This window comes from Ips typographus, linkage group LG2 (genome assembly GCF_016097725.1).
Source record: "Ips typographus isolate SLU linkage group LG2, UJ_Ityp_2.0, whole genome shotgun sequence".
NCBI lineage: Eukaryota > Metazoa > Arthropoda > Insecta > Coleoptera > Curculionidae > Ips > Ips typographus.
The window spans coordinates 17,486,697-17,513,211 of record NC_138423.1 but is presented as its reverse complement, the minus strand read 5'-3'; the positions used below and the strand labels follow the sequence as shown (position 1 = coordinate 17,513,211).

Here is a 26,515-nt window from a genome sequence, read left to right as displayed (position 1 = left end):
ACAGTTTTGTTTATATTTCGTGGTATGTGAAGTTAGTTAAAAACCGCACAGATTTGTTGTTTTGCTTTTCGGTCCTTTAAAGGTTAATTTTTGCAAACTTAAATTAGTTGAATTATTATTGACGAGTGGATTTGTGAATAGTGGGCAACAGCAGATTGATTATCGTCACTGATTTTCTGACAGTTTGCGGCCGCCTTCTGTTCCCCATTTTTGTTTCTATCTTTGATTACTATTGCTCCTTCCTGCTATATTTTTTTATTCATTGAAGCGTACGTAGTTTTCAGACAACAGAGGACGCTTGCGCTAATACATTGAAATGAAATTTAAAAAAAAAAAATTAAACCTTAATGACAATGACAATCTAATTATTTGATTATTGTTAATTAAGAAAAGTACACCGGTACATGATCTTCCGTCCTCAGAACTTTTTCAATTCAAAATAATACTTGCTAAAATGCTAATTGCACCATAAAGAAGAAAAGAAACAAAAGCTAAGCTGCTTAACATTATAACCTCACTTTTAGTTTGTGTTATGTTTGATGTTTGTAGCTAAATTTGAAATTTTAATAGTTTGCTGTCTATTGCTTATTTAAATATTAAATTTAGGTCTTCTTCATTATTCCAAGTGAATGAATATCTCATCTTGCATATCTGTATTATTTTTGCGGTATAATTTAATCACTACACATAGGAATACTAAAAACAATTTAAACCCAAGTGTTATTTGGGTTTAATTCCTATACCAAACTTAATCAAAGTTGGTTTGAGTAGCAATGTATAATTTGTGATATTTTTTTTATTATACTTTGACTAACAACCTATTTCAGAAAAACATGTCTCAAAGTGAGATGCACAAAGAAGTGCTAGAGACAGTTCATTTAGCTGAAGCATACTTTGAAAAACTGAGGGGATTAAAAACTCAATTGGATAAGCTAGAGTTGCAGGTCACTTCAACTTTTCAATCAACCAGACAAAGTATACAAACATCTTTTTCTGACTTGAAATTATTTGTTTTAAATGCACTTGAAGAGCGAGAAAAAGAGTTAACTTACAAAGCAGAACTGGTGAGTATACTGTCAAAATATAAAAGTTGTTAGAAATGGAGTAATTTTCCTTTTTTTAATATACTAAGAGTTTACCAGGAAGCTTATTTCAGAAGAAGTCTAGAGTGGTTCCGAGAGTGGTTCACACAGCAAAATTCAAGTTAATTTCTTTCAATTGAATTTTAGTAGATTAGAAGGCTCCCAACAAGGTTTCTATAAGGCTTAAATACCTAAATCATCTCAGTTACTTGATGTAGGTAGTTTTTTGTAATGTTATTATTTTGTGGGTCTGTAAACCCAAGTGTAAACCATTTTCTATTGATTTTGCACTCAGCACAGCTTAGACCTCAAGTCCACCTCAAGTTATGATCTCAGTGTGTGCTGTGATGCCCCGGGAAAATAATAGCAATTTTCTTTTTGTTTATTTTTCAAAGTCAAAATTGTAATCAAAATTAAATTAAAACTTACGGAATTAGTTTGAGGCACATCTGAACACTACTAGACACAACACTTAAATGAAAGACTAGTTTGAAAGAAAAATCTGACTTCAAATCCTAAGCCAAACCTCTAAGAGATTTAATTGGCCAGCGTCGTTAATCCAGAAGCGGGGATATATTTCTATTAGTAGGTGTTTACAAAGAAAGGAATTTTTCCAAGTCATACTGTCGCCACAAATTCTCACCTTTTTGACCCCAAGCAAAAATGATTTATTGCCTGGAGCTGCAGGAAAAAAATTAATATTATTTATTGCACCCGGCGACATGTTTTTGAAATTCCACCTTTTGACCTGTCGCATTCCTGCTCACAGAATGATGTAAATTTCGTAGTATAAATATTCACACCATTTTGGCAAACAGTCAGTCAGAAACGGGCAGTCAAAACTGAACCGTCGTCAAGTCGAAGACAAGTGTGAAAAGTCGGTTAAAGTCCAAAAAAGACCTAATGGGGTCAAGTTCTAGTCAGGTTCAGTAGTGCAAAATAAGTTCTACCAAAATTCTTCAGTGTGCAAGATTTGTGAAACTAAGGTGTTTGGAAAACCCTTAAAAATTCTCGAAAAGAAACCACGTAGCCGCTTGACCTAAAGCCTGTCACTTCAACTCAACTCAACATGTCCAGAAGGTACGTTTAAGCCAGAATTGCTAACTAGACCTAAGTCTTTGGTACCGAACCGTACCTAGCTGAGTAACTATCTATGATTCTGGAAACTGAATAAATGTTTGATCCGAGATTGGTGGTTGTGTCATTTAGGGTATAGCGCTTGCCCCTCGAACCCCAAACATAAGCTTGTAAGACCCAAAATTGGAAGAAGGCATTTTTGGGCCATTACATTTGGTGTCAGGTGTGGGGTTGTTAAAACTATCCTAGAGGAAGCAAAGGGTAGAAGGGGCAAGTTATACTTGGATTAAAAGATAAAAAAATCCAAAAGCTATCCTTAAACATGGAGAGAAGAGGTAGAGGAGCAGAACAACAAGCCAACCGAGATGACCAGCAGCCGACTAACCCCGTGGTTAATAATGGAGCAGTTATGTGCTTAGATATAGTACCAACATACGACGGACAAGGCTCAATTGGAGACTTTATGTCAATTATTGAAGAAACAGCGATTTTAGCTAATTGGAGTGACCGACAGAAAACTTGCATTGTCAGGCTAAAGTTACGTGGTAAAGCCAAACAATTTATTGATTCGGAACCAGAACTGCAAACTACCGCAGATTGGGCTAAGCTTAAGCAGGAATTACGAACGCAGTTCAGCCGCCCTTGTGTGAAAGGATCCGCCATTAAAAAGAAAAATCTAGAACTAGAACCCATTATTGAATTTGGTCTGTATGTCACAGTGAGGATCAGAAGAGAGTTACAGAAGAAATTAAAGTGTCTTTGTATTTTTTTACTTAATGTATGTGGGTTAAAGCTTTGGCAAATGTGACTCAATAACCTACCTGAAAATTTGAGTTGTTTGTCTCCTCAATTAATACATCATAAAATAAAAAATCAAAATTTATGTATATGCAAGTATTCAAAATGTGCAAAATATTATTGTGTTGCTAAACAGTTGGTCAAATTATGGTATTGCCATATTACATCATTGTGACGTCAAAACGCTCTGCTTGCTCCATGGAGCATGAAAAGGAATGTGGTCACCATGTCAACATTTTTTTGAAGTTTTATAATAACTGACATGGAGGATAGTTTCTGAAATATATCTTTGATGATGATTACTTGTGAAATCAATGCAATAATGGGGAACTTTCCAATTTTTCTTTTATCCAATAATATGATTAAGCAGGGTCTAAAAAAGGTAAATCCCAAGTATTTTTACTCTAAAATCAAAAATAACTTTTGCTCTTCATGTACCTTGAGGTCATATAGTAACTTTTAGCACAGTAGCCAGTCTGCTTATCATACTATGATGTCAGGACCATTAGCAGGACAATTCTTAATACCTTAATTGCTGCCCTTTGGTAAAAAAAAATGTTTTTTTAGTGGTATAGGTTTTAATAATAGAGTTTGTAATGAAGATTTGTAGTAGTAATTTTAAAGAAAAAAATGTTTCTCAATTGTCAAAAAAAAATTGTGGGTTTTTAGTTTTTGTAAAAATTTATAACTCATTAATAACTACTATATTAAGAAATAATATACTTTCTGTACAGGAGAAGTGGCGGTGACGACACTAACTGTGACGTCATATTGAAATTCACTTAAGTCTTAAATTAGTTCTTAAACATTTCTTTGATATTTTGTGATTGCCGGCGTATGAAGGTTTTTTTTCCGGTGATTTAAAAAGTTGTTTTTATTGAACTAGAGATTTTTAAAGTGCTGTTGAAGAGCATTTTGTAAAAACTACTTTTTTTGTTGCCTACATATTAACGAAAAAGTTTCTGGTGTCCTGGTGTTCTTGGTCCCCCAAGTCAGTGCAGAAATGTGGTTTTTCTCTATAAATGAATGAATTATCAATGTCTTTTTTATGAGAGTATCCATTCCATGTATCATACTCTTTCAGATAAAGGAAGAAGGATTAAAACCATTAATATCATGCAAAAGAATTATAGATGCAAATATTGAAACTACATCAAATCTCATATGTGAAGGATCAAAAATCCAGTTAAGTGATACTGACAAAGTACACAAATTCCTGGACAAAGCCACACAACTAGGAAATTTACCCGCCTTACCATCCTTTAAAACAGTGCCATGTATTTGTTTCTATTGTGAACCTATCATCAAAAAGGATATTGGTTGTTATTGCTCTAATTTTGGAGAAGTATTTTCCACAGCACCTATTCAGGTATTGGCTTGTAGAATAAATAATTTTAAACTGTGCTTTTTGGACAAACAATTACAGATAGAAAGTGTGGACAGTAAACCTGGATCATTATTAGTTAAATGGGACAAGAGTGTTGAAAATGAACAGACCAACCCAGAAATTGCAGAATATAAACTAGAAAGAGCATTTGGTGATGTCACTAAAAACCAGAGCACTCCCGTTAACTTTATTGATTGTTACAAAGGTAAACCATTGAAAAGTGGTTGTTTTTATGCCGTAATTTAATTTCACTGTAGGTTCTGAAACCCAATTTTTGTTGCGGGATATACAAATCTCGCAACCGTACACTTTTCGAGTTTGTTGCAAATTTTCTGGTGCAGCTGAATGGACGCCTTATTCTTTTCCTCATGTTGGTCTAACCACGATTCCGCCACTATCTTGGAAACCTAGAGATGGATTGATTCTTTCAAATGACAACAAAATTGTGTCATTAGCCGTTGATTCGGAAAAGACCGGATTGGTGGCTTGTTCCGCAGAAAAAGTGTTGATCGATAATTCTGAAGAAAACTGTGTGGAGTTTACGGTAAGATACTATACAGATTTATGTTTTCATTTTTTGTTATGTGTTACTATTTAAGCCAATTTTTGAATTTTTTTCCACATAATTTTTGACATACACGACATTGACTTTATGTACAAACACCACTTATGTAGCGATAATTTTTTCTATGTATTAGCAATAAATGCAGATTTATTAGGACAATTGTCATTTTTGCAACTAGGTTATAGAGGCTGACACGAAATCTCCATTAATGTTGGGATTGTCACTAGCAGATAGTGTAGATTGTGCAAAAACGGATAAAAGTATAATGGAGAATGCATTCCTCATTGATAATGAGGGTAAGATTTTCGTAAACGGAGCCGAGAAGCGAACTGTTCTTCCCAAACTTACTAGAGGAACCAAAGTAAGTATTTATTGAATGTGTAAATTTATTAGTAGATAATTGATATTTTTTAACATTTGTCTGAAAAATTTGTCAAAAAAGTGAACATTACTATAATCTTATGAATGATTGAGACATGGAACTTCAATTTGTTTTAAATTTGGAACTGAAAGCTAAACAGTATCTTTCTTTTCTTCGCGATAATCTGCTATGGTCATTTTTATTTAGGAAGTATTCGAGGAAGTATTATTTATTTGTCATACTTACGAATTGCTGGTTTCTTTATTATTAGGGTTACCCTAGAAATAAACAGTGTTCAAGATAGTTGGACAAAAACAGATAAGTTATGTAATTCTTTTTTTCATTGCAATCATAATTTTTAGTGGAAACTTACTAATGTCAAAATAGTCGTAATTTAAATTACAAATAGACATATTTGACGAGTTCTCATTAAATCTTAAAATAATTATAAAATCACCTTAACTGTTTTAAATTATTATTTGAGTAAGAAACTACTTTTTGTAATACAAATTAGCTGTATTAATAATAACTTGAACCCACAATGAACAAACAGCACATATTTTAAAACACTGAAAATTATGCTTAATAATATTAATATCGATGTTAGAAAATCTTTTTCTGCTTGCTACTGTTTTTCTAGTTTATTTATACACTCAGCTTTGAAAGCTAACTCATTCTCTGTATTATTGTTTCTTTTGCAGATATGTTTTTTCAATAGCTTAAGAGAGGATGATAAACTTAAAATAACTGTGGACTGTAAGGATAAATCAGTAACTTATTATTGGGATTCTGACCATATTACAAATATGAATTTTGTTTGTTACTTAAAAAGCTCCAAATGGAAAGTAATGGTTGAGTAACTGGGTCAAGACTGTATATTCTAAGAATCTAATCCCTTGTCAAAGGTATTTAACCACTAAAAATGAATGCTCTCTATGAATATAAAGTAAATAACGTAAGTATTACTGTATGTATTTTTTATGACCATGACTTTAGGAATATTTGGACGTGTTTATGTCATATTTTGTTATCAGTGTTTTGGTAGTATTATATTTATTAAATAATGGCGTAAAATCAAACAAAAATAAGATGACGTAACAATGCAATAGACAGCTAATACTATAACAAATATGTGATGTGAAGTGAATGTCACATTCAAAACGTTTGTTTATCACATGACATTGTTGTGTCATCTTATTTGTGTTTGATTTTAGGCATATTAGCCTAATACAAATTAAAGTAAAGTTAGGTAAGTTAGAGAAAAATAGTTATTTACTCACGTTATAATAATCTTGTTAAAATAGAAGAATTGCGTTTTTAAATTTTCATTGAAAATTTTCTATAAGAGAATATGAGAAAAATGCAGAACCATTATTGTTAATAACTTTAGTTATAAAGTGTTTTGCAACAGACCTTTTAATACAAAAAAAATATTAATTTATATGACAAGTTTAAATATGTGTAGGAGTGTCTAGATTTAAAAGTTGCAAATTTATTTTATGTTAATTATTATTCATATCTGATTCTAAAGTACACTGGATGTGCCAAAATGGAGTTTTGAAAACTTAAAAAATGAAGTTTGTCTATACCTATTTGTCAACTTAATGCTTTGTGAAATTTGTATTTTTTACAAATGAATTGATGATGATTCCATTTTTTGAGTCATTATTTTTTAGCGCCGCTGGTGTATTAATTTTCTACTTTTAATAAGCTTGTGAACATTGAAATATATCTTTTGTTATATTAACGAATGTTTGTTACGTAAAATTGAACCAACCATAAGAAATACATGTAAAGTAAGTCACGAAAACTTAACGATCTCTTAAATAAAAACCGTAATAAAATGAAATCTAAAACACAACATTTACTCTTTAAAGTTTATTAGTATTTACAACTATATTTACATACGCTTGCAATATCTGGCCTATATACATTTTAAAGTAACACATATAATAGGATACACATATTTATTTAATATCTAAAGCAGGCTTCAGAAGATAACTATTTTTATTCGAACCACTTTACTTTCACGATTATTATTATAGTAACACGATCAATAATATTGTTAGATATTAAATAATATATTGATTGTGTGAGTGCCATTTTATACTTGCAATTAAATAAGCGATCAGAGTAACTAAACAATATATTCATTCAAACTTTGTAATCTTCTCTTGGTAGCAGGAAATAAGCGATTTAAAGCTAAACCACACATTAACTGTAAATATTGCTATTCTACTCATGCATACAAATTTAATATACCTATATTATTGGTAATTAATGGAAGAAGGTAAAATATGAACTCACTAATTAATTAGTATGAAGAAATAAAGTTTTTTTTTTAAACTGCTTATCTTAAAATGAATAGTTCATATTTCTTCTTTAAAGTCATTATTTAACGTAAATATAGCTAAGATCACGCAATCCTACTTAATATAGCAAATACCTTCTGATCAAATACTAGTTTTCTTCTATTTCTTGTTTGTTGCAAATTTGAGCCATAGGAATAAAATTTTAAACTGTAAAAATTTTAATTATTTTTCAAGATAATCATATCTAAAATAAATATTTTTTAAGATAAATTAATAATGACATTACTCAAATAGGAATTGAAAATACTGTGTCATTAGTGACTTGGTTTAAGATATTTGTTGTAGTGTCAAAATTTTATAAAAATTAATTTAAATATCAAAATTCAAATCCACTATGCACCAATAGGCTATCGCCTTTTGCCAAACCTGGACGCAATCGCGTATAAACTGTTCAACAAATGTAGCGCTCGAGTATCTTGTTCTTCATCACTCAAATCCGAATGCACTAACTGTCTAAGTGAGTGATTTTCAGCTACATTTGCAACTTCAATATTCCTAGGCTCCGCTGCTTTATTAATTCTACTACCAAATTCTGGTTTAGCTATTTCACTTAAGAAATTTTGTTGAAGATTACTAGCTGAAATGCCCAAATCTTTGGTGACATTTGCACCACACTCGCTGATTAGAAGTAAAATTAACCGTTTGGTTAAGGGATTTGACTCGATTTCCTTCATTCTGGACAAAAACTCTTGTTCGGATGTATTCAGCTTTTTGAGTATTCTGTTTAAACGGTTGTGTTCGTCTGATTTAGTGTGGTTAACAAAGTCGATAAGAATACCATGAACCTGTAAAATAATTTGTTAGTAATTTTGTTAATTTTGTTTATAACACGTCATTACCTGGGTGGAGTTTAATGAAACTGGTGGCAATTCCCTCAAATCGTAGGTTATCTCTGAATGGGGTTTAACTATGTCTGAGATGACTTCTGTGTTGAATAGTTCCGATTCTGTTGTTGGTTCTTGGTTTTGAAGTGGAAGGGACGTTGTAATTTCTAAGTTGTCGTTTACCACTGCAGGATTTACCTGAGAATACAGATATAAAAATGAATTTTAAATGACTTAAGTGAAATAGAGTACTTCAAGTCTGAAAGCTTAGAGTTGCTTCATTTTAAAAGTTACAATAATACTATTTTCATTTAGCCATCACAAGGACAAACTTCTATCATTTCCATACTAACCGATAAAGCTTTCTGCCATAATTTAGTAGCCGTAGTGCTAGATGTCCAATGGTTAGGCGGCAAATCAGTCGAACCATACTTAGGCTTTTCATCCACTTGTAAATTGTTAAACCTCGGCACAAACGATTGCGAATCTGCTGTGTGGAGATCTGGTTGCAAGGAATTCTTTACTTCATCTTGACTGTTTCCTTTTAATCCTTCTGTAGCTAAAATATAGCCCCAAGTAGGAGAGGGCAACGCTGGACTACTCGGTTTAATGTCTGCATCTGAGAAGTTTAGTAATTCATCTTCACTTGTACCTGAAATTGTTTTATCATTAGTATGTTATTCATTTTGGGAGTTACTAAATAGTTTACTAGATTCAATATTATCGTTTCCTTCAAGTGGAGGCGGTTCAGTAGGTCTCAGGCCTTCTAAACTCTTTTTGAACGTTTCAGGGTCGTTTAGGTAACTAGAGAGTGCTAACGAGAAGTTTTTGGCTAATTCTCTGAGTTCCGGAAGGGATGTTGTAGCTAGAAGGTCGGAGTCATCTGTTGTACTTTCACCTATTAATAATTTTACAATACAGTATAGTAGAATTGATAGTGTAAAGTGGGAGGTTTACTTTTTTCACTTGTTGTAGTAGCAACTTTGGCGCTTGTTTGCTCTTCTACTCCACTTTTAGATTCCACAGATACGGTGGTTGTTTCAGGAGTGTCGGTGGTATTTTTACTTGGGTCAGCTTGAAATAGATTATTGTACCTGTAAATACCAGTTTAACTACGTTGTAGCTTTCAGTTTTATATAATTTACCCATGAACTGTCATGGCTGTTAGTAATGTGGTCAGTCGATCTTTATCATCTTCTTCCAAATTTTCACTGACTGTTTTATTAATCTGCACCTCGTTTGCAAAGTATTGAGCGAGAGAATGTAGAGTTTGGGGACTTACTGATGGTGGAATTGCTAAACCTGAAAATCAAAAGATGAATAATAATTCCAAATAATATTATTTATGAAATTATGACTATTTAAATCTCATGGCAAATCAACTTTGTAAGTACAAATATGCGTATAATATAAAGCTTCTAATTTATGAGATGATCGTAGAAAACGGTGGTTCAATGGTAAACTTTAAATGCCACTAACCAAATCATTTATTTGCCTAACGCAATCTCATCCAGCATAATCAAATTAGGTATATGAGTGAGATTAATCGGTCTGTAAATCAATTTATAAATTCCTAACAGGGTATGCAATTCCAGTATAATCCCATTATTTATTACACACGTATATATCTGCAAGATTATTTTTTTAAATTATCCTATAGGTTATAACTACCACATTTTGTTATTTTCTACCCAACCAATCAAACTGAAACCTACCTTGAGCAGCTTTTTCCTTTTGAGCATTATAATTAGCAATCTCCTGGAGAATTCCAATCATGTTATCGATATTATTGTAAACGTCAAGTTTGGTGGTGGTTTGGGAATTTACAAACGGAGTTGGCGAAGTCGGATCGCTAAAAGTAAACGGTCTGGCACTGGAAGTCTGGTAACTTGGAAAATCTGAAGTTATTTCAGTATTTCCACCTGCTGGTAAACATAGAATAAAATAAGTTTCGTTTGGAAATTAAATTGTTAAGGCAAAGTAACCAAATTTAGGATTATTTTTGCAATGCTTTTACTATAAGCATACATTTTTACAAAACTGCACGAATAGTCTTGTGGTGTAAATCTAAACTTTCGACTGATCTTTTGACTATCTACTGTATCAAAGTATTGTCTAATACATACCTTTTTCATTTAGGTTATCAAATTTAAGACTCTTCGAAAACGGTCTAGGTTTTTCAAGTTTGGATTTTACTCTATATGGTTTCGTAATTGCTTCATAGAATTGACTCGCTGGACTTCCTTCATTAGCCACTCGGAGCACAGCCCCCACCCTCAAATTTGGAGCTTGATTCTGTAGAAATGGTTGTGCACTAGATCTAGTTTGACCCCCTAAATTTCTAGACAGATGGATGGATATTTTGTCTTTTCCCTTATCAAACCGTATGGGTACAGCGTTATTAAGCGAGTTTGCTGCTTTAGAATACGTAGTTTTTTGTCCGTATACCAGAGAGCTTGGAGTGACTGTAGGTACTGTAGGACTGTACGGGGTTGCAGCTCTTGGTGTAGTGGTTGAATAAGATCCGTAAACAGTTGCGTGATCTATTATTTTCTCTGTGCTTGGGTTTGAAGGATACAATAATGGTACTGTCTTTTTAACGAAAGGAGGTTCATTTACTGGCAACTTAGTTGAATCAATTCCTACATTCAACGATCCTTGTTCAGGTACTTTAACATTGGTAGGTTCAATTGTAGTACTTGTAATATCGGGGAACACATTGGGTTTAAGGGTATTATCAGTGTTACCGACATTGAACAGTTCAGTTGGCAGGGCGTTTGTTACTGGAGTTGAATATTCGGTTGGTAAGAAGGTTCTTTCAGTAGTAATTATTGGAGGACCATAAGGTGATTCTTCGGTCGTCGAGTGTCTGATAACTCCAAATATTATAGTAGGTTTGGAGGTGGTAGGTAAATAGGTGTATTTAGATTGGGTTGTAATTTGATTTGGCAACAATGTAGTACCAACTCTACTTCCTATGAAAGGTTTTCCATTGTTAATTGGCTGTGTTGTGACCAAATGAGGTGTAATAGACTGAATAGATAACTTTTTGGGGGCTTGGAGATGTATAAGGTCTTTTACTTCAGAATAGGTAGTTCTGTGGTTGGGGTAGGGGGTGGAGAAGGTTTTAGATGACACATCATTTAAAGAATTATAAGTATTTTTAGCAAAAGATGCAGTTTCTTGCGTGACTTGGGTTTCTCCAGAATCAATATTGTTTAACTGTTTACCATTTTCTTTGGGAACTGACTCATTGAGTTCAGATTTATGTTTAGGGAATGGAGGAAGTTCTATGTGATCGTCATTGTTTGTATTTTTTAATTTAAAGTTTTTGGTACGCGGAGAGTAAGTGGTAGGAGTGTCTTTGTTTTGTCTCTCATTGTTAAATTTTATATTTCCTCTATTGGGTGACCCTGAAGGCACTCGAGCATCGTAACTATTAAACAGGTCTTTTACGGTTGATCCGTAAGCAAACTTTTTACGTGGTGGTACAGTGGTTAGCGAAACTGGTTCAGTCACTTTAATTACAAACTTATCCTTATTTTGTTTTTCGTCGTACGTGTTTTTAGAACCAAAACTAACACTGTTTTTCTCATTGTTCTCAACTTTTTTCCCACCTCTTCTTGATGGCTCATTGTAGTTTGTATTTAGGTAGTTTCCAGTTTGTTTGTCAATATCTTTTTTGCTTTGTTTTGTTCGCTGTCTTGAATTTGAGTCCTGACTTTCATAATTGTGGTTCTGGTACCTCTGTAGTTTAGCTGATGATTGTATACTATTTTGAGCGTTTGCCAAATGTCGGTTATTGGACTCTGCCTGCTCGATTTGCTGTTCTATGTCGTTGTTATCAGGTATCCTGTGATTTTTAGTACGTTGATTATGCTGCTGCCTTTGGTGGTTGTTTACATTTCTGACTCTTTCTTCCATCCGCATTACAGCCCCAAAGTTAGAACCTTGATATAAAGAAATATATTATTATTTATCAGATTTTAAGTGGAGTTATTAGTACTTACTGTTTTGCAATCCTACTCTTCTTGAAGCTTTGCGTCTCGCTATGTCATTGAGAAGGCGTTCTGCGCTTTCTTCATACAAACTTGGAGAGTTGGTGCAGTTCACTTTGTTCCACCATTCACATATCAGTTCTGATTGTTGGAAAATAGTACCGTTGGGACACAGGAACGAGATTTTTCTCCCCACCTCACATATATGGAAGACCTGATTATTAACAATATTATTTGAGTTTATGTGCTGTTAATTCGCTGGTTTTTACCTGACAACGGGTTTCCAGATCTGCATAGTACCCTGTTTCAATTCCTTTACAACTGAACGATGTTTTGGGAATGTAAGAGTATACTGGAAAATCTACTCCCGGTCTGCCGTCAACACCTTGAAAATATTGATAGTATTCAAATCCAGAGTCTTTGCTACTATCAACTTCGTTGTCCGTTTCTAAGCTGAATACAAACTGAAACATTTTATAAATTAGTCAACATTACTGTGAATCATCTACTCAGCTGAAGATTAGTTACCAGAGGCCGGACACAGTAAGCTGCGTAGAAGGTAAATGCCAGGCCTGAAACAAGAAAAAATCGGTCATACTAAAACAAACCACTAAAGAGAAATAATTATCGTTTACACATTACTCCTTGATATTCACTTAGCCTATATTGCCGTAAAATGTTCTACACTGAAATAATGACAGTGGGAAAACTCGTACATCTCTTTCTCCTTCTCGTTCGCATGAATGTTTTGAGATGGAATAAATAATAAAGACCAGATAACATCTAAACGACCTTTAACTACCGCACTTTATTTCGCCTTAAAGTTCTTAATTTCGTAACGAGCAATAAAGCCGCTAAAATATTTCGGTAAAACAATTGGATTTGTTTCATCAACTCGATTGCCAGTCAGAAACCTATTCTAGTGGATTTCCGGTCATTACTGTAAATTAACAAGGGATAGATGAGTTGCTTAAGAAGATGCGGTCTACCGTTGTATGATATTTGGCATCTTATACTTTGTTTATGAGTTTTTTTTACCTCATTTTTAACCAATGTTGACATTATTGTTGTTTCTTAGTAGAAGTGATATTTTTTTTGGAAATGTATTCTGTCGTTTACTTGAAAATTATTTTATGAATGAAAATAATACCAATTCGAGGGCAAATGCAAGAATCTCAGGAAAGGGATGAGTCAATATATTCAATAAAGATAATGAAAATAAGAGAGGTAGCTTTCAAAAATTCCTAATTGATCTTAATTAAAAAACTAATTAATTTAACCGTTTGTGGAGTTTTTATATGTTTTATTACGCAGATACGATGTTCTAGTGTAAATTTAATCTTTGTGTACGTATATTTAGGCTTGTGGCGACTTAAATTTTGCACAAAAACTGTTAATACAAAAGTTATAGGATTTCTCCCAAATCACCAAAAAATTTTTTTGATTATTTTATCTTGTTTAATTTATATTGTATTTTAAAATCACAGTTGTCATGGATTTGTATGATTTCAATTTTAAAGACGACGTTTTTCGGGTCACATGACTGTTGTTGAAAGGTGTCATTTTAACTTTACGGTGTTTCCAGCGGCAAATTTAAATTGTCACGATCACGTGACGCGTTTTTACAGTTTTAACTTTTCCAACTGTTTAAATGTATTTTACAGACTTTTCAAGGGTAAAGATGACATTTTCCGGGTCACATGACCGTTGTTGACAGATGTCAATTTAACTTAACAGTGTTGCCAACTGCAAATTTAAATTGTCACGATCAGAAGACGTGATTTTCCAACCGTTTAAATGTATTTTACAGAATTTTCAAGGGTAAAGATGACATTTTCCGGGTCACATGACTGTTGTTGACAGATGTCAATTTAACTTAACAGTGTTGCCAACTGCAAATTTAAATTGTCATGTTCAGAAGACATGCTTTTACAATTTTAGCTTTTCCAACGGTTTAAATGTATTTTACAGACTTTTCAAAGGTAAAGATGATATTTCCGGGGCACATGAATGTTGTTGACAAGCTGCAACTTAACACTACAGTGTTGCCTGCTGCAAATTTCTATTGCTACGATCACGTGACGTGCTTTTACAATTTCAGCTGTTCCAGTTGTTTAAATGTAATTTACAAACCTTTCAATGTTAAAGTTGACATTCTCCTGGCCACGTGACTGTTGTTGACAAGCTGCAACTTAACTTTACAGTGTTGCCTGTTGCAAATTTATATAGCTACGATCACGTGACGTGTCTTTACAATTTTAGCTGTTCCAGTTGTTTAAATGTAATTTACAGACCTTTCAATGTTAAGGTTGACATTGTTCGGGTCACGTGACTGTTATTGACAAGCTGCAACTTAACTTTACAGTGTTGCCTGCTGTAAATTTAAATTGCCACCATCCAGTGACGTACTTTTACAGTTTTAACTTTTTCAACTGTTTAAATGTAATTTTCAGACTTTTCAAGTTTAAAGTTGACATTTTATCTTATTAAGGGACCCAAGGTTACGATGACGTAATTTGACAGTTGGTCAATATATTGTTTTGTTAAACTACGTCATCGTGACGTCAAATTTGCTCTGCATACCGACCATCAACTCGAATACTGATGACGTTTAATCTCTTTGATGATTCATGACACCAACCTTTGATTTTTAAAAATAATAAAATCATAATTTTTATTAATAATTTAAAAACGGCTAAATTAAATGTCAACTTATTATATACAGTGCGTTTTTTTTAACGCGCAACATAGGATTTCACGTGTTAAATTTTTAAGCCCATGTTAGACCATGTTATTTTGGAACTACAAGTATAAACCCTGACGGGTGGCTGTTTCGTACCCTGAAGCTTAAGTAAGTTTACCAATTCGGCCTAAAAAGTGTTAAAAAGCTTGCAAAAAATCATCTTTTTTCGAAAAGGTTTTATCGTTTCATACTCCCTGTATGCATTGTTGTTCTTTGTTGTTTTTGATACTGGCACGGCAGGTAGCAGGTAAAATTTGGCGTAGAAAGTATAACAGGGTGATCATTAACTTTATATCAAGAAAGTTAAGAACAAAAGAAGTATTTTTATAAGTGAATTGTTCAAAGTGACCTCCGTTTGAAGCCAAACAGTATTCCAAACAATCATAAAATGCCCTTTTGACGTTCAAAAGATGTCGGGTCGTGATGCAGTCAAAATATGTCACTTTACCTGCTACCTGCCCTGCCAGTATAAAAACAACAAGGAACGACAATGCATACAGGGAGTATGGAACGATAAAATCTTTTCGAAAAAAAATGATTTTTTTCCAGTTTTTAATCACTTTTTAGACCAAATTGGTAGACTTACTTAAGCTTCAGGATACTAAAGACACATCAGTCAAGTTATAGACTTGCAGTTCCAAAATAAAATGGTCTAACATGGGCTTAAAAATTTAACACGTAAAATCCTATGTTGCGCGTTAAAAAAAACGCACTGTATTTTTAGAATCAGAAGGAACGGTCTATCAACTCATTAAATAATATACAGGGTGTTCCATTAAAAACTTATTGTATTTTCTTTTTCACTTTTGTCATGGTCTATTGTTTTATTCATTAATATTTTCTGGTGATCTAGAAGAAGCCCTATATTTAAAAATACACAAATCGCCACAAGCTGTCTAAATTTACGGACCAACCCGGTACAAAAATTGTTCTAATCTAACTTAACCTAAAATACCAAATAATAAACAATGTACGTCATTAAGCAGAAATGCAAATAAAGAAAAAAGGAAAGTCGTGACTGACAAACAATAGCTTCAACAAGATGAATTCTCTAAAGTTTTGGTAATCAAGAAAGCGCATTTTTCATGTAATAATTCCCGTATATGGTAAAACAATTTTGGTATTCCGCAAATGCTGTACTTTTGCGGCATACCTCAAAAGTTCTTCCAATTTTCAGCAATTACGAAATTGCAACGACTTCCTTCAATCAAACACACGAAACCAGATCGTAGTATTGATAATATGGAAAGAAGAAAGGTTTGCGTAGTCTACTGCTTTTGTTTCATCTCGTTAGAGGCGTGTGAAACCTATGACTTGTTCGATTGCAGATTGAAGATCTGATTTTTTTTACGAAAGAATCTCTGTAAAATTTGTTGAATAATCAATTTTTTTATTACGTAAAACAACAAGCTTTACGGAATTTTTGCTAAACAAAATTACCGAAGCCAAAGATTAAATCTTATACAATTCGAAGCTGGTTTTGTTTCTACAACAATTATAACCTTAATTGCGTATCATTTCAATGACCGATTTTTGTTTGTGTTGATCTTCTAATTAAACGCATCTCTAAATGAGATGCTAGAGCGCCTTGACACTGTTCAAGTTCAGGCTTTTTTACATTTTTATGGAGAAGAGTTGCTTTGTTTTTCCTATGTTAGAACGACTATTACGAAAGAGTAATTTCAATTAACATGGTACTGTTCCGGTTTGCAACCTGATTGCTTGGCAGTAAAATTAAGCCAAAATGTAGAGATAAATTATGGTGCTTTGTGTTTTCTTATAATCCATTAATCTTGTATGTGTCTGTTTTATAATTGGGGAATTTGAATATCAGTTGCAGTATAATTGCGAATTATATCAGATGATTTAATTTAATTGATAAAGTATGTACTGCTGTATACCGCAAAATTTGAATTTGAAAGTTTTGATGTATGTACAATAATTATTCTAAAGCTTTTTGGTTCAACCTTTGGTTTAGCTTAACTAGCAAAACCCATAATCATTTGTTATTTGAAATGGCTATAAGCAATTGTTTGCACAAAGGAACAATATTACAATAATTTATCATGACAAAATACGTGAAAATAGCATCCAAAAATAACCTGACTATCTATGGGTTTGCAAGTAGTTTTTTAACATTTAAATGTCGAACATGGGTATAGATAAAATATATTTTTAATAGGTAATTAACATGTTTACTTATTCTGTATTCTATAGTTAACTGGTCTTTTTTTCAATGCCATTAATATTAATACCTACTTATATCACAATTGTTTTTTTTTACAATTCATCATGTATGCATTTTAGATGTCAGATTACCGCTGAATTTATCACATTAGCATAGCTGTATAACTTTTTATTACCTATCTAATTAAAGGTTTACAATACGCTATAGTCCTTGAGAGATTGTATTTTAATGTGACATTTACAGTATGATTTGAACTTGTTTTTTGGGCTACTTAAAATCTACTGTTTAACCCATTGCGTCACTTACCTAGTTTAATAATGTGGTACAGCTCCATTGTAGGAAAAATCTGAAACAGAAAAAAACGTGTTAAGAAATGTTATTCCAATAATACTTTTTGAAGGTTGCATATTGATGTAACATCAGACACTTGGTAAATAAGTTTGATATTAAAATTGTCATTGTGAAATTATAATTATCCTAACATAAATTATAATTGTTGTCATTAGTTCTTATTGAAATGTTTCTTAGTTGCTCTTGGTTAGAGAGAGCACAGTAGCTCGACGGTTTTTGAAGAACTACTTGCACCATTTTAACCTTAAAAAGGATAAAATATGAAATATCACTTCTATATTAATTGTTTCTTATTTATGTGCTATTGTCTCGTGACTTTTGCCACTTTCAAAACAAAATGTAGCAATTAAGCGAATACCAAAATTACTATTCTGGGAACTTCTTTGTTTCATTTTACGACCGAGTCTTAATAATATGACAGAATAACCCAGATCTCATATCTACATGTCTTGGCTTTTACACATTTTTGGAAATAGTCGGTATAGTTTCCCCGCGAATTGCCTTGGTCCTACAGCTGTTAAGCAATAATTTGAGTTGCATGTTTATTAAAAAAAGAGAAATAATAACCTAATTGTTCTATTCAACTTCCTAGTACCAAAATCGAGGAGCCTAAACATTATTTATCATCCGCAACATAAGTATACCTTCTGCGTTACCATTTATATTAAAAACCCTGTCATTATGTAGTAATACGCCCTCGAGGTATGCCTGAAAGTTAAACGATGCAGTTATTAAATTGCAATCAGAAATGGTTCATGGGTCATCGCACCATTCGTCATTTTCTACAAATACAGGGTGTCCCACGACGAAAGACCTCGATTGATATTGGAAAAAGTATAAATAGGAGAGTTTTGAAAATTTGGTAGGATACTGATGTGGGCATGCCCAATCCAACTAAAATATTTTCAAGATGGTTGCACTTCCGCTTATACCGGAAGTCGATCACAACTTTCTTATTTTAAATAGAACACCCTATATATTATTACATATTTGGATTCCTCACAAAATTCTGACCAACTTTTGTATAGAATGCCCTATGCCTATCTCTAGCCGTTTTCGAAATATTTGATGTTTTTCCAAAAAAGTGACAGTTGCAACGCTCAACATATTTTTGTACTATGTTAAAACCGTATTTCATTTTGCAATGAAACTTTGGGTTATTGTAAATAAAGGATCGTTTTATTAAACTGAGGGTGCGTAACGACTCATTTGTATACAGGGTCGTCAAAAAAAAATCATAAACTAGCCACTAAAAAAAATGAAAAATCTCAAGTTTTTTAAATGGAAACCCCAATTTTTTATGACGGAATCATTTTGAGCATTAAAAATTACTATAAGTTTCAATTTACTTGCCTATACCTAAATCCAACCCATTTCGTTTTATTTGAGAATAAACATTTTTTTATTATGCTGCACGGTTGGGCTTATGTGGTGTTCTAGTTGGTCATGATTTTGACACACGGTGATAATGGAGACCTGCAGGGCATGTTAATAACACTAGTTTTGAGTGTTTTGACAACTGCAAATATGCCGTCGCGGTTACGTTATTCAAACCAAGATTACTTAAATCTGTTTATTATTTACGGAAAATGTGATAAAGTTGTGAGTAGAACATGTGAGGTATTTGCCGCTCGTTATCTAGAAAAACGAAATCCATCACCAAAAGCTGTCAAGCAAATAATTGAACATTTTAAGAATACGGGATCTGTGAAGAGAAAAGCTATTAAAACAAAACCAATCCTTAATAATACAAATGTAGAAATTGCAATTTCTAACCAACTTTTGTGTACAATGCCCTATTCCTATCTCTAGCCGTTTTCGAAATATTTGATGTTTTTCCAAAAAAGTGACAGTTGCAACGCTCAACATAACATGCTTTGCAGTTCTCCAATATCACCGTGTGTCAAAAGCATGGCCAACTAGAGTACCAGCTAATTCCAACCATGCAGCCGAGCATGCAGCCTAATAAAAAAGTGTTTATTCTCAAATAAAACGAAATGGGTTGGATTTAGGTATAGGCAAGTAAATTGAAACTTATAGTAATTTTTAATGCTCAAAATGATTCCGTCATAAAAAATGGGGGTTTCCATTTAAAAAACTTGAGATTTTTCATTTTTTTTAGTGGCAAGTTTATGATTTTTTTTTGACGACCCTGTATACAAATGAGTCGTTACGCACCCTCAGTTTAATAAAACGATCCTTTATTTACAATAACCCAAAGTTTCATTGCAAAATGAAATACGGTTTTAACATAGTACAAAAATATGTTGAGCGTTGCAACTGTCACTTTTTTGGAAAAATATCAAATATTTCGAAAACGGCTAGAGATAGGCATAGGGCATTCTATACAAAAGTTGGTCAGAATTTTGTGAGGAATCCAAATATGTAATAATATATAGGGTGTTCTATTTAAAATAAGAAAGTTGTGATCGACTTCCGGTATAAGCGGAAGTGCAACCATCTTGAAAATATTTTAGTTGGATTGGGCATGCCCACATCAGTATCCTACCAAATTTTCAAAACTCTCCTATTTATACTTTTTCCAATATCAATCGAGGTCTTTCGTCGTGGGACACCCTGTATACCACGATCGTTCACCTTATTAAATGTAGTAATCAGAAGGTATTTCCTGGTGCTCGAATGGGTTCAAGAAGGATTGTAAATTAAGGTTTAGATAGGCAGGCACTACTGAATGCATAACCACCATATTGATTAATTGTATTTGCTAACGCCTTAAAGGGTTTTAAAATGTTTATGTTCCTATACTTCTATCTGTAACTAGTAAAGTTCCATACCACATTATGTTTTATAATAGTTGAACAATCATTTTGCGTTTTTCACTACTCAAGTCAGTCGTTTTTTTGTCAATATAAAACGCTGAAAAGAAATTACCCACAAAATCATTTAATTTAACAGACAGAAGGGTCAATTTTTGAAAAATTGAGCCAAGATTAGCCTCTTAAACTTAAGACATTTTAAGTAATAATCTTTATATTATAAACTTAGTTGATTTTTGTTACATTTGTTTCTCAGTATTATTTTTTTCGCATTTTTTTGCCATATACCCTCTGTGGCACATAAATGTCTGTGCGTTGCAAATTTTAATTAGTCCCATCTTATAAAAAACAATAAAACTATAAAAATAATAAAAAATCAGACAGAAACCCTATGGAGGGTATTCACATCTCTAAATTAGACCTTAGCACACATTAAAAAAAAAATTTCAAATTCATATTTCATCTTTTAGCATTCCGCATTGGTTCCTTCTAAAAAAGCTTATAATTCTACGGTTTATAAACTTGCATAGTCCCAACCTGCTATTATCACCTGAACTTTAACTCTCAATAATTTATTTAGCCAACCATGAAATCACGATCTTTTGGTGCATAGGCCAGTCTCGTTTCGGTTCATCGTCAAAGTGACAATGTAAATTAGTACTTATCTGCCTTTTTGGTTTCTGGGTTATAACTGTTGGCAGATTTGTTATATAATCGGTCTTTATCTTTCGGCTAACATTTGGCCTAGTCTAAATTTTCTTCTGGTAAAGTTTCTTTTTAAGATGATTGATTCATATTCTTGTAGTTTAGACACCTACTATTAGGCATGCTGTTATATCTTTTGATTAATTGGACGAAGTTTCTGTCCTAATTTTACTATAAATATAACTCCTAAATGATAGTACTGAACTCAATTAGGTTTTCTTATTTAATGTTATTTTTTTACTTTGTCTCTACTACATATTGTTTACCAAGATGACAAAAGTAAAAATCCTGACTAGACTATTACAAAATGCCATCGTTTAGAAAAACAACTAAAGACCAGTACTTTCACTTATATGATAATTTTCATAGAAACCGAGAAATCAAACGGTACCATTGATCAATTCTGCCATTTCTATAGAAATTATCCTGAGGTAAAAGTATCCCCTTATATGAATAATTGTATACAAGCACCCTCATTTTTGTTTTGTATTTTGAAGTTAATTCTATTGCTAAAGTCAGAAAAGTTCTCCTTTATGTACTCAACACATGATTAAATGATATTTTGTATAACCCTTTATTTTTCAAATAGACAATTCTTGATAATTGTTTATTTATGTGCTTGCATCAGCAGATGGGTGGTTGTTTCAGCCCTTTCCTTGGATCCGTCACTGGCAATGAGCAGAAATTGGTACTTTTATGGAACTTTTGATTTCAACAGTGGCGCAGTGATAAATTGTGACTCTCACTGGAAAATTTTGGAAAAACTTTGTGCCAAAAATCGTGATATTGAATAATTCACATATTTTTGTAGTTTTGAAAGTAAAGTTTCAAGAACTCCTTTAATACAGTTTGTCTGGTTTTTAAATGGTAGATTATGATTACTTTTAATTATTTATCAAATCAATTAGCTTTAAATTAACACTGCCAGTATTGCATTCTTTGAGGGTTTTTAAAGCTAAAATTAATGTTGAAATAAAGGTGGAAAAAGTAATTTGAAATATTTTTTTTTCAAGTTTATATTTTGAAGTCAAGTCGACATTTAAACTGGTGGTAGTTAAAGTTGACTAGGTTTAAAAGTTTAACTTTGCAACTTTTACGTTAATATACCTATAAAAAGCGACTTGGTTCTGCAAAAACGAAACGTCGGTTCGTTCAGTTTAAATAGCATTAAAAGTGGCTATACTAAGTGTCTTTAGTTTTGATTGTGGTCCAGTATTAGCGTTACAAAAAATTAGAACGTAAAATTAAAAAATTAAATTTTTCCCAAATATCTCAAACGCTGAGAAAAATAGATGTTTTATAAAGGTCATCTTATTAAGGCCATGATTACGCAACTTCTATCTCATTTAACTAAACCTGTATCTCTAACCGTTTTTGAGATATAGTCTCTAATCTTGGATAATAGTGAAGGTATATGTATACAATAATTTCAAATAATTCTTACTTAATCAAAATCTGACCACTTTAAGATTAAAATAGTTGTTTTTTGCTAGCTTTTTCTTGAAAATAAAAACAGTGAATAGAATTAAATATTATGTATTTTTATTTGAGGTTTTCTTATAAAACCATTCTCTAAATATTCATTCAACAATAAATATTCAGTTCACCAAAAATAACAATAAAAATGGATTTCCTTCATCAAAACGATAGAAGAGTATAGACTAGACCAAGTATAGGATGCGTTACATGGGGATCTCCGAAATGGTAAGAGATACGAAGTCAGTTAAATTATAAAAAAGTTGCGCAACTAGAGGTCTATATACATGGCGCTTTCAAAAATCAAGTATTTGTTTAATTTTTAAGTTATGTATTTAGAAAAAAGTGATTTTTTGAATTTTTGAACTTATTTCAAGTCATATAAAAAAACAACTTTCTTATGGCACCTTTTCAAGCTCTACAAGATGGTGTCTATAAAAACTATTACAACGTTTTGTTTATCATATGGATCGAAAAAAAAAAGTACATACAGTATTAGATAGCTCTTTTGATAGCAATTTCAATGATGTATTACACGGTATGATTTGTACCGGTTCTTGCACCCTGGCCAGCACAATCTCCAGATTTGACACCACTTGACCAGTTACAATTACTACAAAGTTGAACAAAACAGGTAACTTCTTAACAGATACACATTTTCGTTATTTTTACCACAGAAAAAAATATAAATTATTCTAGTGTTGTAATAATCACCTACGCAACAGCGGCACGCGAGAATAAAGAAATGTTTATCGGTTTTCTCACGAGTAACTTTGCAACTGGGTCGTCAAAAAAAAGTTCTAATTCGACAAATTTGTTATTAGTTGGATCAAGATTCGGTAAATTTATATCACTTTCTTCACTACCTTTCTCTTGTTGCATGTCTTTACTAATTATGTTTATTTGGCAAGTCCAGGTTTATATTATTTTTGATGTTTTTCAAATCTGTTATTATTGTACAATTGAACACTCTACTAACAACCAAATTATTTAACTAGAAAACCATTTCACAATATATTACTACATTCAATAAACACACTTATCTTAAGTTGAAGGTAATAGAAAACTAAGAATTCAATTACATCTTCTAATGAATTAAAAGAACCAGGCGCTTACAATTTGGGACACACACTTCTGCCGCAAATACCTAAATTGGTATAACAAAAACGTGTAAATGTCAGATAAATCAATACTTTTATTTACTCAAAATTATTGTTAATGGAAAGGTCACTGATCGTCATTTAAGCGCATAGATGGGTTTTGCCGTATTACTTAAATTGTTCTGGGCTAAGCGCTCGTTATCTTGACTGAGTGAGACATTTATCTTTCATTGATGATCGTTTGCGATTATTACTTAACGAACTTGTCATAAGCAAACATTGACGCCATTCTTTCAACGATGCTGAGTTATGACGGTATTAATTTTAGTACAGCTATTATCTTTTGAACTTTTGGACGTCACGAAACCAGTGACACACATATGCTCACGACTAAATTACCAAGAAAAAATTAAGAAATTATCTTTCCCTGTGGACTCGTTCTGTTAATTGCGTCAAGAAATATTAAGTTTTATGTAACAATACAACTGTTGGTGGGAGTTATGTAAAGTCATGAGTGATCTCCTATTAGTCTAATATTTAGTTTTAACCCACTCTTATAAAATATTTGATTCTCTAATAATTGAAGACGACATAACGAATAAGCAAACTTAGACGATTTAAGTCAATGATTTTCCGCATTGGACGTGTTACCGAACTATTGTTGTTACTTCATCGATAGCAGACTAATTGATATCAAAATTGATCGAGTTTTCAGAGTGTCGACAAACATTAACTAACAAGAATTTTGAACACAAAATTAAATATTCCGCAAAATAGATTTTTCAAGTTACGCAATCAGTAATAAGATACACAAGATAAATCTTCTTATACACGATTATTAATACAGACAACATTAATATACCAAAGTATTACCATCTATTGTAACCTAGCAGTATAAACCATTCAAATCAGAGGACTCGGATTCATCAGCCATTCAGACTGATTAATCTATCATCAGCCACATTTGCAAGGTTCTTAAAAACACGTTTGAGATAATGGGTGATTCAATCAGAATCCGTAAATTTTGCATTTGCATTTATACGGTCTTGATGTTATGCTAATGTCTTAAAACATTAACATGTTTTAAGTCTATCTCGGTTCTTCATCGATGATCTGGTGATTTCAGGGGCACGAGAAATAGCATCGTTACCTCATCAATGATGATGAGTTTGCTGTTTGACCATTATGTAATAGAAATAACTGTAGAAATGTGCATTTCTGTGAAATAAGAATGCACAAACTGTTTTTATAGTTTGGAAAAGTGTTGTAAATTTTACTGTTCATGCTACCAAATAGCCCAAATCAGAGTTAAATCCAGATTACAGGTTTTATAGTGTAATAGACACTCTATAATATGTTTCCTACCATATTTTCCCAGATATAACACTGACAGGATTTTTTTATATAATACATATGACAAAGGCTGGAAGGTTTGGCAATTCTTTAAAGGTGGTATTTTTTAAGTCTGATGGCAGAAAAAATAAAATAAATTACGGTTAAATCATTCCAAATATTCTGTGATTGTATGGTTATATGTTAATGTTTATCCAGATAATAAATCTTCGGTTTCCTTCTTAATTCTGCTCCATCAACCAACAACCTATTTTTGCTACGATTCCTTCTTTATTCTAGGCTAATAATTTTGTAGCCAATCCGCTGTAATGTCTGGATTAAATTATCTTAACGTTCTAAAAACAATTTGATTATTTTATTTTATAATTAATCTCTACTATTTAGATTATGTCCTGACAAAGAAATCTTTCTGAATTATAGGAAAACATAAATTGTTTTAAATAATCAATAAAATATATATGAGAAACTTATTGGTCTAATTTGGCACCATCTGTGTTCATAAGGAAGTGTGAAATAATTAGATTTAACGACATAATGTAATAGGTATAATATTTATTACATTAATAATATTAATAACACGTTATACGCCATAATATTAGCATTTAGCACACAGACACTGCTAGATTTATCATTGTAATGTCAAAAACCATACGATGCCTTTTAAAATGAGGCAAATTTGTGCATTTTACATGGAGTACACAAAGAACAATAGTTAACAATGCTACTTAACAGTTCCTAAAACTAAATAAAAGAATACACTTTACTATACAGAGTGTCCCACGACTAAAGACATCGATCATTATAAAATAAACTATATTATAATAATAAGAAAGTTTTGAAAATTTGGTAACATAAGTAGCCTCCGGTCATACCGGAATTAAGTAGCAACATCCTGTATGTTATTATATTTTTAAATACTTTTACTTATTTTTCATGTACCAGAACCTATGCTTATATGCAACCGTTTTCGAAATATTGACAATGGCATTTTTAGATTTTGTAGTGTCATAGCTTCTAGAATAAAGATCTTAAACAGAAACTTATCTTAACTTTCTAGATCTCTCATTTGATAAAATTTTAAATAATTGAAACCTGTCAAATTTTTCAATATGACCACGCAATAGATAAAAAAGTTGAGATTTAGGAACATGCAAACCGTTTTGCTCTATCTCATACGGGTTAGGACCTATGTCGTTTCAAAATCTCAAAAGTGTCATTTTTCTAACGTTAATATCTCGAAAACCGTTGCAGATAGATAGGTTAGGTTAGGCTCCTTCCAGTAAAAGTAAAAAGTGTGAAAACATTGAAAATATTTTAGTTGGATTAGGTATACTGACTTTACCCCATGACTTTACCAC

The 26,515-nt window shown here is 32.3% G+C and overlaps 2 protein-coding genes across 2 annotated transcripts in view; one reads left to right on the top strand and one right to left on the bottom strand.

Moving 5' to 3' along the window:
• The first annotated feature begins 514 nt into the window (after positions 1 to 514).
• Positions 515 to 7,017, top strand: LOC145724049 (cytokine receptor-like factor 3). Its single transcript, XM_081972118.1, has 7 exons — positions 515 to 775; positions 828 to 1,064; positions 4,042 to 4,326; positions 4,384 to 4,549; positions 4,602 to 4,888; positions 5,088 to 5,270; positions 5,972 to 7,017. The coding sequence occupies exons 2-7, from the start codon at positions 834 to 836 to the stop codon at positions 6,128 to 6,130; spliced, it is 1,311 nt and encodes a 436-aa protein (XP_081828244.1). The 5' UTR covers positions 515 to 775; positions 828 to 833; the 3' UTR covers positions 6,131 to 7,017.
• A 116-nt stretch (positions 7,018 to 7,133) lies between these two features.
• LOC145724047 (uncharacterized) overlaps positions 7,134 to 26,515 on the bottom strand; it is a 61,692-nt gene continuing 42,310 nt past the window's right edge. Inside the window, exons 3-14 of the mRNA XM_081972117.1 lie at positions 17,702 to 17,741; positions 12,993 to 13,036; positions 12,734 to 12,928; positions 12,477 to 12,678; positions 10,593 to 12,416; positions 10,182 to 10,391; positions 9,612 to 9,768; positions 9,424 to 9,560; positions 9,176 to 9,364; positions 8,820 to 9,118; positions 8,482 to 8,664; positions 7,134 to 8,427 (exon numbers count right to left, since the gene is read on the bottom strand). Coding sequence (XP_081828243.1) covers positions 7,990 to 8,427; positions 8,482 to 8,664; positions 8,820 to 9,118; positions 9,176 to 9,364; positions 9,424 to 9,560; positions 9,612 to 9,768; positions 10,182 to 10,391; positions 10,593 to 12,416; positions 12,477 to 12,678; positions 12,734 to 12,928; positions 12,993 to 13,036; positions 17,702 to 17,729 — 3,906 coding nt within the window. The 5' untranslated portion in view covers positions 17,730 to 17,741 and the 3' untranslated portion in view covers positions 7,134 to 7,989. The remainder of the gene's footprint in view (positions 8,428 to 8,481; positions 8,665 to 8,819; positions 9,119 to 9,175; positions 9,365 to 9,423; positions 9,561 to 9,611; positions 9,769 to 10,181; positions 10,392 to 10,592; positions 12,417 to 12,476; positions 12,679 to 12,733; positions 12,929 to 12,992; positions 13,037 to 17,701; positions 17,742 to 26,515) is intronic.

Excerpts from the sequence above, each read along its gene's own strand:
- LOC145724049 (XM_081972118.1), top strand. The coding sequence starts at position 834 with ATGTCTCAAAGTGAGATGCACAAAGAAGTGCTAGAGACAGTTCATTTA. Across the intron at positions 1,065-4,041 it reads TAACTTACAAAGCAGAACTG|ATAAAGGAAGAAGGATTAAA; the intron begins GTGAGTATACTG and ends ATACTCTTTCAG. Across the intron at positions 4,550-4,601 it reads CTTTATTGATTGTTACAAAG|GTTCTGAAACCCAATTTTTG; the intron begins GTAAACCATTGA and ends ATTTCACTGTAG.